Source organism: Canis aureus, chromosome 5, assembly GCF_053574225.1.
Source record: "Canis aureus isolate CA01 chromosome 5, VMU_Caureus_v.1.0, whole genome shotgun sequence".
Classification (NCBI taxonomy): domain Eukaryota; kingdom Metazoa; phylum Chordata; class Mammalia; order Carnivora; family Canidae; genus Canis; species Canis aureus.
Window position 1 is genome coordinate 60541453 of NC_135615.1, and position 13154 is coordinate 60554606.

General features: G+C 38.6%; 1 protein-coding gene across 2 annotated transcripts in view; it reads left to right on the forward strand.

The window, feature by feature from the left end:
* The window catches only part of AMFR (autocrine motility factor receptor), a 44354-nt gene that overhangs the window by 2456 nt on the left and 28744 nt on the right, over nt 1-13154 (forward strand). Inside the window, exons 2-5 of one of the 2 annotated variants that reach the window (XM_077898370.1) lie at nt 2307-2372; nt 6872-6964; nt 10129-10293; nt 11405-11557. In XM_077898370.1, the coding sequence (XP_077754496.1) occupies nt 2307-2372; nt 6872-6964; nt 10129-10293; nt 11405-11557 (477 nt within the window). The remainder of the gene's footprint in view (nt 1-2306; nt 2373-6871; nt 6965-10128; nt 10294-11404; nt 11558-13154) is intronic. The other variant, XM_077898371.1, reaches the window with a different exon arrangement.

A 13154-nucleotide genomic window follows, 5' to 3' on the forward strand; every position in this document is an offset into this window, starting at 1 on the left:
GAGAAGAGAGCAGCATGTGAAGTTCAGACGGTGTATGAAAGGTGGTGCAGGGCCTATGCAGAGCGGCCCATACACGGGGCTCTTAAATTACAACCCCTGTTGGGTGCTATGATTGAGTGAGGTTGGGAAGGTAAAAGTGAGATCCAGGAGTCCCAGGAGGTGAAGGAAGTGACCAACCCCTGTAACGGGGTATTTCTCAGAATGGCAACCTGGTACTAGAAAAATGTAGTTTCTCAGATTCTATCCAGGGTTCAATTCAAGGGGAGGGGCAGAGCCTTGGAATCTTCATTTTGATAAATGTCCCAAGTGATTTTTTTAGGCACACTGGTGGTTGGGAAATGGATTAGGGAGGATAGGATGTGGGGTGAGGGTCAGATTATGTAAATCTTGACTGCCCTGCTAAGGAGTATGGACATCATTTTGTGGGCCATAGGGTTTAAGTGGGAGGGGAGGAGAGCCTGTCATGATGATACGTTTTTCTCAGGGGGCACCTTTGGCAGCAGTGGTGAGGGCCTTTCCCATTATGTAAATGGGAAGAGGCCAGGAGATGTGAATTAAGACCTCCCCAAAGGAGGTCTCTCCAAGTGGCCCTCTTGGTGTGGGTGTTGAGAATAGGTTGGAGCGGAGGCTCCAGGGTTCTCACACTAGCAAATACCCACGTTTGATGTGATCACTTGTTTCTTCATGTCTTTCTAGAACTTTCATTCTAAAGTTTCATACGGGATTAGGTTTTGTTGCTCATTTCTAGTTTTATTTTACACTTTTCAGATGTTACTTGCGTTGAAGTACCTCTTGATCCATTCCATAATATTGTTTTGAATTGTACAGGTGTATTTGGCTCTTGCACGTCTTTATTCTTGTTATTTTCATTACTGTCTCCTTTCTGTTCCTCTCCCTCCCCTATTTTTTTTACAGACTTGCTTCTAAAATTTTTTAAGAGCAGGACATGGTAAAATGGAGAAATGGGAATACGAAATAAGTGTTAAAGTTCTGGGTTAGTTTATGCAAATCAAGTAATTTAAATAGAAGTCTCTAGGGGGGAAAATCACCAAAAATGAAAATGGAGAAAAGTGAACTGACCATTTAGAGCAGGGATGGGCAAACTAGTGGCCTATTTGGCCTGGCCTATTTTGTACAGTCTGTTAGCTAATGATGGCTTTTATATTTTTTAAGTTCTTTTTTTTAAGAGGAAGACTTTGTGACAGTGTATGGCCTACTGAGCCTAAAATATTTATTATCTGATAGCCCATTAGAGAAAAAGTGGCTGACTTCTGCTTTAAAGAGCTCATCTTCATATAATTACGAAACTTCAGAATTGAAAGTAATTTACTAGGTTTGAGTCTTTATAAGTTGAATATTCCAAAGAAGTAGAGAGAAAAATATTGGCTTTAGAAATGTTGGAGCAGCTAAAGAGAAAGACTACACTTCTAAATAATAGGATATGAGCCTAAATAAACAACTTGAAAATATAGGAAATATCCTCAGGTGAGGGGGAAAGAGACAATTTGATTGCTTGCTAAGTGCATGCTGAGTGCTCTGTATACATAAACTCACTTATTTCCTTGATATTGTGAAAAGAGGAATCTGATCATCCATGTAATGGGGGGAGTATGCATCTTCGCATTTCATTTTTTTGTTTTTTAAGATTTATTTATTTGAGAGAGAGAGCAGGAATGTGAGAGTAGTGTGGGGGTGGGGGACGGAACGAGAGGGAGAGCCAGTCTCAAGCTGACTCTGCACTGAGCGTGGAGCTGGACTCAGGGCTCAGTCTCACGACCCTGAGATCATGACCCAAGCCAAAACCAAGAGTCTGAGGCTCACCACCAAGGGTGCCCCTTTATTGAATTTTATGCTTGTCAGAGCCTGCAGAGAGATAACATATTCCAGTTGTTCTTACAGAGAAGAGACAGACAAATGGTGTGGATATGGGGGTTAGTGCTAGTGTTAAATAGGAGACTAAGAAATACCATATTGATCCAGTCCTTGGGACAGTTCCTGATAATAGAACCGCATTTCATCACAAGCTCATAAATAACACCCCATTGTGGCCAGCATTTTACAGGATCAAAAATACCTCCAGGGTTACATAGTGATAAATGTGGCTAAGCTGTTTAAGAGAGTTATCACTCTTTCCTCTTTTCCTCTCAGGCTAAACTGTTTTATAATTTAGTTTCTGTTGTTTTCAAGTAGCACAGTAGAACCATTCTGGGAGGGAAATTTTCTTACAGGGCCTTAAAGGGAATTACTTCAAGCCTGATTAAGTAGAGGTTCCTTGGGTCACTATTATCTGATGTTTTCTGTTCTAGGCTACTCAGGCACAAACAAAACCTGTTTCTATTTTGGGAAGGCTAAATCCAAAAGAAAGATGTTCGGTGAGGTCTTAAAAAATACTATTTAATTTTTTACACTACATTAGATATGAGAAACTCTTCTGAAGTATTTTAATACAATAGAAACACCATATAACAGGATCACTGAGGCCACCCAGTTTGGGTTTTACTAGTTATCAGTCAGTCTCCTATCATGATAGGAAAAATAAATGTGGAACTTTAGAACTGGTCAGAAAGTTCAATGGACTCTAAACTTTAGAAAAATTAATTAAAAGAAATAACACATGATCATGGTACAGAAGTTAAAAATGACACAAGTGACGTATAGTGAAGAGTAAATCTGCTTCCCTTTCCCAGAAGTGGCCATTACCATGTGCTTGTAAGTAATGCTGGTGTCGAATAGGAGACTAAGAAACATCCAGGTTGATCAAGTCCTTGACACTGTCCACATCTACGATGATACATACGCGTCTGTGTGTACGGATGCATACCCTTTCTCTTTTGCATACAGGGTAGCAGGGTAATGGCATTTCTACACCTTGCTTTTTTTCAGTGAACAAATGATCTGGAAGGTTCCAGACAATGCTAGTAAGTAGCAAAGCTGTTGAGTTAATTTTCCCGGCTTCATGGTATTCCACTGAGTGGCTGTTTCGCAGTTTATTGAACTTGTCTCTCTGGGGGAACATTTACTTTTTCTCCATTTTTCTGCCATTAGTGAACAGTGCTCCAGTGAACCCCATATCTTTACATTTAAGTTTGGATTCTACCTGCAAGGAAAAACTAGCAGTTGCATAGAACAGATAAAATGAAGTTAGTACTTTTAGTGTGGTCTGTGTGGATAAAGTGGTGGTTCAGACCAGGCTTGCTGGAGATGAGCCTCATTTTGATTATTGAAGGTTTCCTGGTTCTGTGGATTTACACATCTAGGCTAAAGTGTGGTTTCTATAAGAATATTACTGGTGACCCTGTGGGATCTGATTTGAGATTTGCTTTAGCTTATTTATTTATTTATTTATTTATTTATTTATTTTTAATTTTTTAGAATGAAATATTTTACGTCAGTTAGAAAATAACACTTATCCCCGGTAGAAAGAAATATTCATTTATTTATCTTTCTCTCCTATTCAGAGGCCCAGAAACACGATTTTATACAGTGTGAAATTTAGCAAATGCTCACACATAGGTAAAAAAAAATTTTGTACAAGTTTTTTTTTTTTAATTGAAGTGTATAGTTGGTGGGATATGCTTTTAAGTGAGGAATGCTACAATTATGTTTCTTTCCATATTTGCAATTTTTCAAGGCTTTGTCAGTTTTAAAGTTAAGAATTTATCATATATTAAACCATTTTTCTATAAATAGACATAGAAAAAAATAGTTAATAATCCTGAAAGTGTTTTTATTTTTATTTATTTATTTATTTTTTTTTTTTAAATTTTTTTTTAAAATTTTTTATTTATTTATGATAGGCACACAGTGAGAGAGAGAGAGAGAGGCAGAGACACAGGCAGAGGGAGAAGCAGGCTCCATGCACCGGAAGCCCGACGTGGGATTCGATCCCGGGCCTCTAGGATCGCGCCCTGGGCCAAAGGCAGGCGCCAAACCGCTGCGCCACCCAGGGATCCCCTGAAAGTGTTTTTAAAAACACTTTGTTCATCATCTTAAAATAATTTTTTTTTAAAGATTTTATTTATTTATTCATGATAGTCACAGAGAGAGAGAGAGGCAGAGACATAGGCAGAGGGAGAAGCAGGCTCCATGCACCGAGAGCCCGATGTGGGATTCGATCCCGGGTCTCCAGGATCACGCCCTGGGCCAAAGGCAGGCACCAAACCGCTGCGCCACCCAGGGATCCCTTAAAATAATTTTTAGTTGCTTCCAATTCTGTGTAGCTCTAGCTTTCATATAAAGTTCACAAAAGGTTAGCTCTTTTTTACATAAATTCCCTTTCTAATATCAGTATATTTTCTCAAGCTTTTTTCCTTCTTACCTTTGCTAATTTTTAAATCTTCCTTTGAAATTAAAATAAGAAATGATTATGAGTGATGGGATTATGATAGACTTTCACTTAAAAAAATACTGATTTTTTTTTTAAACTGCATTTTTGAACCTTAAGAAATGTAACTGAGAAATGATAAATAATACTTTACTTTTTGTTTTGTAACCCAAGATGCACAAGAATGTGCTTTTGGGTAGATCAATGATTAAGCCACCCCAAATTTACTTTCTTCTCCTGCATTGATTATGCTCCCAGCAACCTGCTTGGTGTGTTGTTAGATGCTTATCAAGTTCTGTGTCCTGTAGATACTAAAAGCTCTTTGAATGCAGGGTCCAGAGCTCCTTCATTTCTCTTAACCTCTCACAAGCCTTGAACAAGTTGGTGCTAAATGTGTGGACTTTATTTCCCTATTTCCAATGCCTACATGCAAAACCGGCAAGAATTCTTTTTAAAAATTGTGTTGTGATTTTAAAAATTGTGTTCAGGGGCACCTGGCTGGCTCAGTCGATAGATCATGTGACTCTTGATCCTCAGGGTTGTGAGGTCCAGGCCCCCTTTGGTGGTAGAGTTTACTTTAAAACAAAAAAAACTCTGCTCAGCTAGGAGAGGTGGCCCTGAGGGTTGTGGTTGTGATTTTGTCTGATGAAATTTTCCTGACTGAAGTTCCCATTGGCTGGTTTAGAACATAGTGAAAATGAACCTTTTTCACGTCTATTTCATCTCCTTAAAAATTAATATTCTAAGCTATTTGTTGAACTGTTTCAAATAGGGCTGTTCTACAGGGAGTCACAAGTTAGGGATATAGGATGTTTTGGGTAACTTATTTGTTTTTTTTTTTTTCCTGATTATTTGCAGGATTTAATTACCAGAACAGTTTCAGATGAACTTTTTTTTTTTAAATTCTTTAAAAATGTATCACATTTCCTTATCCCATTAGGCAGAATAGGACTAAACCTAATTTAATCTTGTAATGAATCAGGGCTGCCAAAGCGGATGGGATGAGATACTAAGGGGGATCTGACATCTTTTTTTTTTTCTTTCCGCAATATCATTTGCTTCTTTTAAGAGCAGAAGGAAGAATGACCCAGGAAGAAGAATGTGGCAACCTTCTTGTAAAGTTAGTGAATCAAAGCTTCAGACAGTCTACGTTGAGTTGGAGTTCATTTCCATTTGCTCTCAATAAAAGTCATGTTTACTGTCTTTATCAAGGTCTTTTATGGCTTTTGGGGTCATGGAGAGTTTTATTTTTTTAAAGATTTTATTTATTTATTCATGAGAGATGCAGAGAGAGAGGCAGAGACACAGAGGGAGAAGCAGGCTCCATCCATGTAGGGAGCCCGATGTGGGACTCGATTCCCCAGACCTGGGATCATGACTTGAGCCGAAGGCAAATGATCAACCGCTGAGCTGCTACCCTCATGTCCCTCAAGCAGAGTTTTAAAAATCATTTGAGCATCAGTGATAAGATGTGCCCCACTAGCATCTTGGTCAAGGGCAGCCCCCGCTTTCATTTTGTGAGTGTTAGATTTGCTGTGTAGGTGTCGGGGTATCCATATCTTAATAATCTAAGGAAAGAGATTACCCACCTCCTGTTGAAGAAGGCCTTGGTTTTACATTGGTGGCTCCTGGTTGCATTCCAGTTCTCAGATACCCCTTCTTCCTTCTTCTTGGTTTCTCAATTCCATTTACCTCTGATGCCCCAGAATCTTTACATGAAGGCCAACACTGAGCGTGGAGGACATTTATCTTTTGACTGGCAGATTGTCCCATTGTAGTGCTCGCGCGCGCATATTTGTGTGTGTGTATGTATGTATTGGGGGTGCTTAGTTTTTTATGGTCTTAGGGCTTTTTTGTGACCATCAACCTCACTTGCTATTTGTTTGGCAGGGCAGAGTAGGATATTTGGGTGCTGGATTTTACTTCATGATAACTTCAACTTCTAGAAAAGTTTTATTCAAGGCTATTAAAATCTTAATATAGGAATGATGTCCCTAGGAGATATCTGTGACTTGCAAGGTGCATACAGTTCTGTATATTCAGTACAAAGTTTACATACAGTTCAGTAAAGGCTGAAAGGGAAGGTGGCCTGCTGGATGGTACATATTGGAACAGGGCTCGGTGAATTAAATGGTAAGCTGATACCTCTCCTTCCCACTCCTCATTTCTCCTCCACACCTAAAAGTGTGCCCCTTCAAATATTACTTGAACTGGAGAGGCTCAGTCATTAGGAATGATTGCTGAATTCTTAATACAAATTTTTTATAAAAGATTTTATTTGAGAGAGAACGAGAAAGCGCGAGTGAGAGAGAGCACATACACAAGCAGGGAGAGGGTCAGAGGGAGAGGGAGAAGCAGACTGCCCGATGAGCAGGAAGCCTGACAAGACATGGGGCTCCATCCCAGGATCCTGGGATCAAGACCTAAGCCGAAGGCAGATGCTTAACTGACTGAGCCACCCAGGTGCCCCTCTAATACGAAATTTTTAGAGCTGCTTTTACGTTTCAATAGGAGGAAATAAACTTTGTTTCTTTGGTTTGTAAACAGGTTCTAGTAAATACTGCATGCTGTGTTTTGATGCTGGTGGCTAAGCTAATCCAGTGTATTGTGTTTGGCCCTCTTCGAGTGAGTGAGAGGCAGGTAAGTCCAAGGCTAAGCCTGATTTTAGTGACCATATATATATATTTTTTTAACTTTGCGTTTGGTATAATTTTAAACTTACAGAAAAGTTGCCTGAATAGTCTGAAGAACTTCCATATACCCTGATCTAGATTCACCGTTGTTAACATTCTGTCCAATTTGCTTTCATATTTGCCTTTTATTTATATTTTGCGTATTTTTTTGATCCATTTGAGAGTAAGTTGTGGGCATCCTGTCCCTATGTTCCCAAATACTTCATTCAGTATGTGTTTCCCAAAATCAAGGATATTTTCTTATGTAACTATAGCACAATGATCAAAATCAGGAAACTTAGCATTGATGAAATACTTTCTGGAATCCATAGTCCATATTCAGTGTAGCCAGGTTGCCCCGAGACTGTTCTCTATAGCTGTTTTCCCCATGCCTTTCATAAATGCAGTTTTTAAAGAAGCATAGAATTGCTTTAGTTTGAATAATAGTAAATATCACTCTTTAGAATATAGGCCCTTTTCCAAAGGGATTACCAAGAGATTTAAATTTCTCCCTTTGGACAAGTCAATTAAGATCCATTGTTCTACAAGCAGAAAATTAGGTGAATTGTTTTTGTTTCAGGTGGGATAGTCTGACATTGGAACATTACTCCCAGAATGTACACGTATATGAGCAGGACGTGCTTTTAATAAAGAATATGCCACAAGCATACTGTACAGCTTGGCAGTCCCCCAAGAATTTTAGTGTAGAATATAGAATGGTGTGTTTAAAAATAAGAATTTAGAACTGGCCTTAAAACAACAACATACAAACAGAACTAAACTTGAGTTTATCTTATCCCAGTCATGAGACACAGGGACCTGCTACTTTGAACTTCTATTGGCCTCACTCCTTACCTACCCTTTCAACCCAAGTCCTCTGTTATTGGAGCAGCTGAGGTCCTAGTTCAGAGCTAAAACAAGGCTACTCTGGTTGAGCCCTTGGATGCTCTTATGAGCAGGACTTTGTTCTCCCAGAGAATTTTCATTAGTGAGTATTCAGTACTTTCTCCAAAATGTCAACTCCAGGGGTCTCCTAGGAAGCATCAGTGGGAGGTTGTTTTGGGGTAGGATACAGGCTCCTTTTGATGCTTCTCTCTTTGTGAAGAAAAACTTCTGGCTTGTGGGCCAGAAAATGGTCAGGCCCGGCAAGCCATCTCCTTGCTGGTGGCTTGATCTGGCACCAGTGGGCCTTAATCTACTGCTTTCGTTTTTCTGAAATGTTAAATAGCAGTTCAAAATTTACAGAGAACATTACCTTGGAACATTACAGAGATTTTTACCATGGCTATGGAAAAAGGCACGTCTGTTACTTTATTTTCAGTTTTTCAGTACAGATCACATCTTTCATTTATTTATTTATTTAAAACTTGTTCTAGTATAGTTGATGCAGTGTTATATTAGTTTCAGCTATGCCACACAGTGATTCAGCAGCTCTATACACTTATTCTGTGCTCACCACCGTGATGACTTTTTTTTTTTTTTGTATGAATGTCATTCAGTGGCATGTATCAAGCCTGAGTTTGAGTTAGAATGCTGCAGAATTGACATGGGTTTGCTCTGTGGGTGTTTCAAGAAAGCTCAAGAAATAAAGTCATGCTGGAGGCAGAGACATTGAATGCTGAAAATGGGATAAAAATAAAACTGTTCAGTGGAGGTTTAGAAGAAGGAATTCTTTTTTATAGCATGTAGTGCCTACTATGGCACATATCCAAACATTGTACGTATATTAGCTTATTTAGCTCCTTCAACAATTCTATGAGGCAGATACTGGGGTCATAAGGTCCATCTTCTAGATGGAGAGACCAAAGCATGGGAATGTTAAGTGACTCATCCTAAGTTGCACAGCAAATACATGGTAGAGTGAAGATTCAAAACCCAGGCACAAAATGTCGGGTTCGCCTTGTACTTTACCTGTCCCAGATCTGAAAACAGGCACTCACCAAAGATTCCTAGTCCCATTTGTTCTTTGTGTAAATGGTGTACGGTCAGTACAGTGTGTAAAAGTTCTCAAAATAATCTTATCTTTCAGTAGTCCTTCATTTTTTACACATTTAGGTTCGGTTATTTCTCTCTCTAATCAATTTTGCTTTTTTTTTTCTGTTTTTTTTTTTTTTTAATTGGTGAAACATTTATATGGTTCAGAACTATTTCTGAAAATAGACTTAGAAGCCCTGTCCCATTCTTACCTCTTGACTCAGCTCCCACTCCTCCCACAGATGGCTCGATAGTATATTTTAGTATCTGTTGGATAGACTCTTCTCCTTGCCCTTTTTCTTCAGGGTAGTAAAGATTTTAAAAACTGGATATCCTCCGTGTAGGCAATGTACTCTCCCACTGCCCCTGGGAGAGGACATTTATACAGCTTCTTTGGAAACCAGGTGGGTGGTGCTTATTAGAAATCATAAAAACATTCGTAACCTTTGATTCCGTAATGCTGAAGAAATAGCAACTCTGGCAGAGATATTCATTGCAACATTTTCTGAATGGAGAAAAATTAAAAACAATTCCATTGTCCTGCAACCACTAAAATGGTATATACACAAATTATTCACTGCTACTGGAAAGATTCTCACAGTATGAGAAGTGAAATAAAGCAGTGTACAAAAATTAAGGTTTTGCACATTAGGAAGACAAGAAAAATGCATAAAAATGCTAAGGCATCATTTTTATCTTATCGATTACAGGCTGGCAAATGAGCATAGGTTATTTTTTCATCAGAAAGATCTTTAAGAAAAAAAGAACTTATTTTTTTCTGTTGTCTGTTTTAAGAATCCAGAGAGCAGAAGTATTAAAAATGATACTTGTAGCAGTATCACCAATTTTTAGATTTTGTGTTGGAAGTATTTGTATTACCCCTAATATGCAAGGTACTAGACTACTGTCACTCCCCCTTTGGTGGCTCAAATTTTATAACTGACTGAGGGTTACAATCTAGAGTCTACACATTACTTTCTAGGTGTCTTATCTTTATTCTTCAGAGAGTTTATTTTTGTCTTTACCTTCTAATATCTTGCAAACAAATGTTAGCTGACCGTAGAATATTTTCTACAGGGCAGCACATTTTGTTGTGTTAACTTCTCACATAGGTTAGATGTAATAGTACTAAACCTTTATAAATATTTGTCTTTGCAGCACCTCAAAGACAAGTTCTGGAATTTTATTTTCTACAAGTTCATTTTCATTTTTGGTGTGCTGAATGTTCAGACAGTGGAAGAGGTGGTCATGTGGTGCCTCTGGTTTGCTGGACTTGTATTTCTACATCTGATGGTTCAGCTCTGCAAGGACCGATTTGAATATGTGAGTTTTCAGCCAAGTCTTAGCCAAGCTCTTTGTTTGCTTAGTCACATGTTTGCGGAGCTTGCATTGTGTAAGATGAATGAGCCATAATGGGCAAGTCCCAGGTAGGTCTCCAGGGCAAGTCTCCTAGATCAGGTGGCTGCTGCCTATTTCTTGAGGAACTTCCTGCAGCAGCCAAAGAACTCAGGGTCAGGGTCTCCTCAGGAGGTTCCCTTTCCCTCCACGGGCAGATTGCGTTCCAGCCCACATTCTGATCACGGCACGGGGAAAGCTTAGTGTCTAACCTGATTTAAAGCGGCTATCTTCCAGATATTTTCTGTTCTAGCCTCCTTCCATTGTTCCCTCTGATTCTTGGAGCCTTCTTTCTAACTAGTCTACACTGTTTCCACCTCTGGGCAAGGACTGAATTAGCCCTCTAGTGTCCCAAGGTCCTTCCCTGTCTGGGTACAAGATCTGCCTCTCAGCTTCAGATCAGCTGTGGGTGTGCACCCTCATTCTTCAGCGCACCCGGACTAACATCATGAGTTAGTCCTCCCTAATAGCTGTGTTACCTCCACCCTCTTGCTCAGAGTTCCAGTCCTGGGCCTCCCCTTGTACACTGTCAATGGAGCATTGTGATAGCGGGAACTCTGCACCTGGATGACATTTTGGTTGTCTCAGCCTTAAACACCATAGGAATGTTCTCCAAGGGACTTTTCGGGAGGAGGGGGGGAGTCCGATGGAGAAAGAAACACATAAGGACATGATGCAGTCTGGAGTGCTAGCCAATGTTGAGAGAATTACATACCTTTGGAAAACTGCTTGGAGAGAGACTTATCATTCCACTAGTAGGAAGATCCTTGAGAATTTGAGATGAAAATAATAACATATGTTATGTTCCGTAAATTAAGCAGTAGAAATCTCTCAATATTCGCTCATGCTCACGTTTAAGTTGGGTGGAGAATTTTGACCATCCGGTAATGGGGTGCTTTTCTGTGCTTGGTGTTTGGTGGTGCTGCTAAGCCCGAGTTCCTGAGCAGAGACTCCCAAACACTAACATTGCATTTCTCAGGGAAGCTTAATACCACAGTGAAGAAGGATGAGCTTCTTTCCTCTCTATTGTGCATTTCAGCTGTCGTTTTCTCCCACCACACCCATGAGTAGCCACGGGCGGGTTCTGTCTCTGCTGATCGCGATGCTGCTTTCTTGCTGTGGATTAGCAGTGGTCTGCTGTGTCACTGGCTACACGCACGGGATGCACACGCTGGCTTTCATGGCGGCGGAGGTAAGTGGATGCAGGTGTTGTCCCCATCTACTCCTGTGTGTTTTCAAGCCCCCTGCACGGTGACTGAGGGTCTTTTGTCTTAATGAGCATATCTTGAATTCCTTGCTTTTGTGTTGGGTACTGATATTGAAGGGAGAAATGTATGATTTCCTGTAATCTTTGCTACAACTTAATAAAAAGTATTAAGTTTTGCTGACATTTATATAGTGCTTTACTGTATGCTGGGGATTGCTCTAAATACCTTATGTGTGTTGACTCATTTTATTATTTCTCTTTATAAATGGGGAAAACTAGTGTAGAGGGTGCAGTGAATGATTTGAAGTTTCAGAGTCAGCAGTGGCACAATTCAAGCCCTGTGACTCCCAATTCCTCCTAAGATATAATGAAGACTGATTGGTGGTGATGAATAAGGAAATATTTTATAATTGGGTTATTTAAGGAGTACCTGGCTGGCTTGGTCGGTGGAATATGGGACTCGCAATCTCAGGGTGATGAGTTCAAGCCCCATGTTGGGTTGGAGCCTTCTAGGAAAAAAATACACACACACTTAATATGTAGATATGTGTGAGAATTTGAGATGAAAATAATAACGTACGTTATGTTCCGTAAATTAATTGGGATTTTAAATGGGATATAAATTAAGATTTTATAGAATAATATATATAAACTTCTTTGTTTTGGAAGAACAATCATATTCATGTACATTTTAAATTTACTCTTTAAAACTTTCTGAAAATAATCATTTTTGTTCAGTAGAAATAAAATTTTTTATATGTCCTTCTATTCAGTTGCTATGTTTGCTTTCTCCCTCAGGCCAAAGGCAAAATATCTCTTTGCCTACTATTAATTGCTCCTATTAATTAAAAATTAATAGTAATTGCTACTATTAAAGAAAAAGATGAAATAATAAATTATTAAAGCTAATTAGCTAATATCAAAACACTAAGTTTGAACTACTTTTTGGGTATTTGTTAGAATAGGATTAAAATTTATTGGGGTACCTGGCTGGGTCATTTGGTGGAGTGACTTTTGATCTGGGTGTTGTGAGTTTGAGAACCACATGGGTAAGAATTTATTTAAAAAAATTTTTTTTAAAGTTTTATTTTGCTTAATAGAATTGATTTCAGAATACAATGTAGTGTAACAAATTAGGAAAGGGATGTTTAGGTACTTAGTAAATCATTTACAATTCTAGATAAATACTTTGTGTATGTTCCTCTTGAAAAAAAAATCTGTGTAAAAATGTTTTTGCATTGATTTATGTTACTTTGCTTTACATATATTTTATAATCACCATTTGCGTGATAGTCTGATATTCGTACTATTTTACTTTTAATTAATTTTAACCCAAACTTTGGGAAAGGTATACCTAAAAATAAAGACATTTAAATTAGGCTTTTTTGGATCATACTATAGTATATAATTTTAGCTCATTACTATTGACTTAAGATAATTTATCATGTTATAGTTTCTATATTTTGAACTTAATCATATTTTAAAATTTATACTGTTTCTCTATGTAAAATGTTTTCCATTTATAAACTGGAATTTCCAAATCTCAAACAATATAATAGTTCTATTCTGGTAGTTTAAGAGG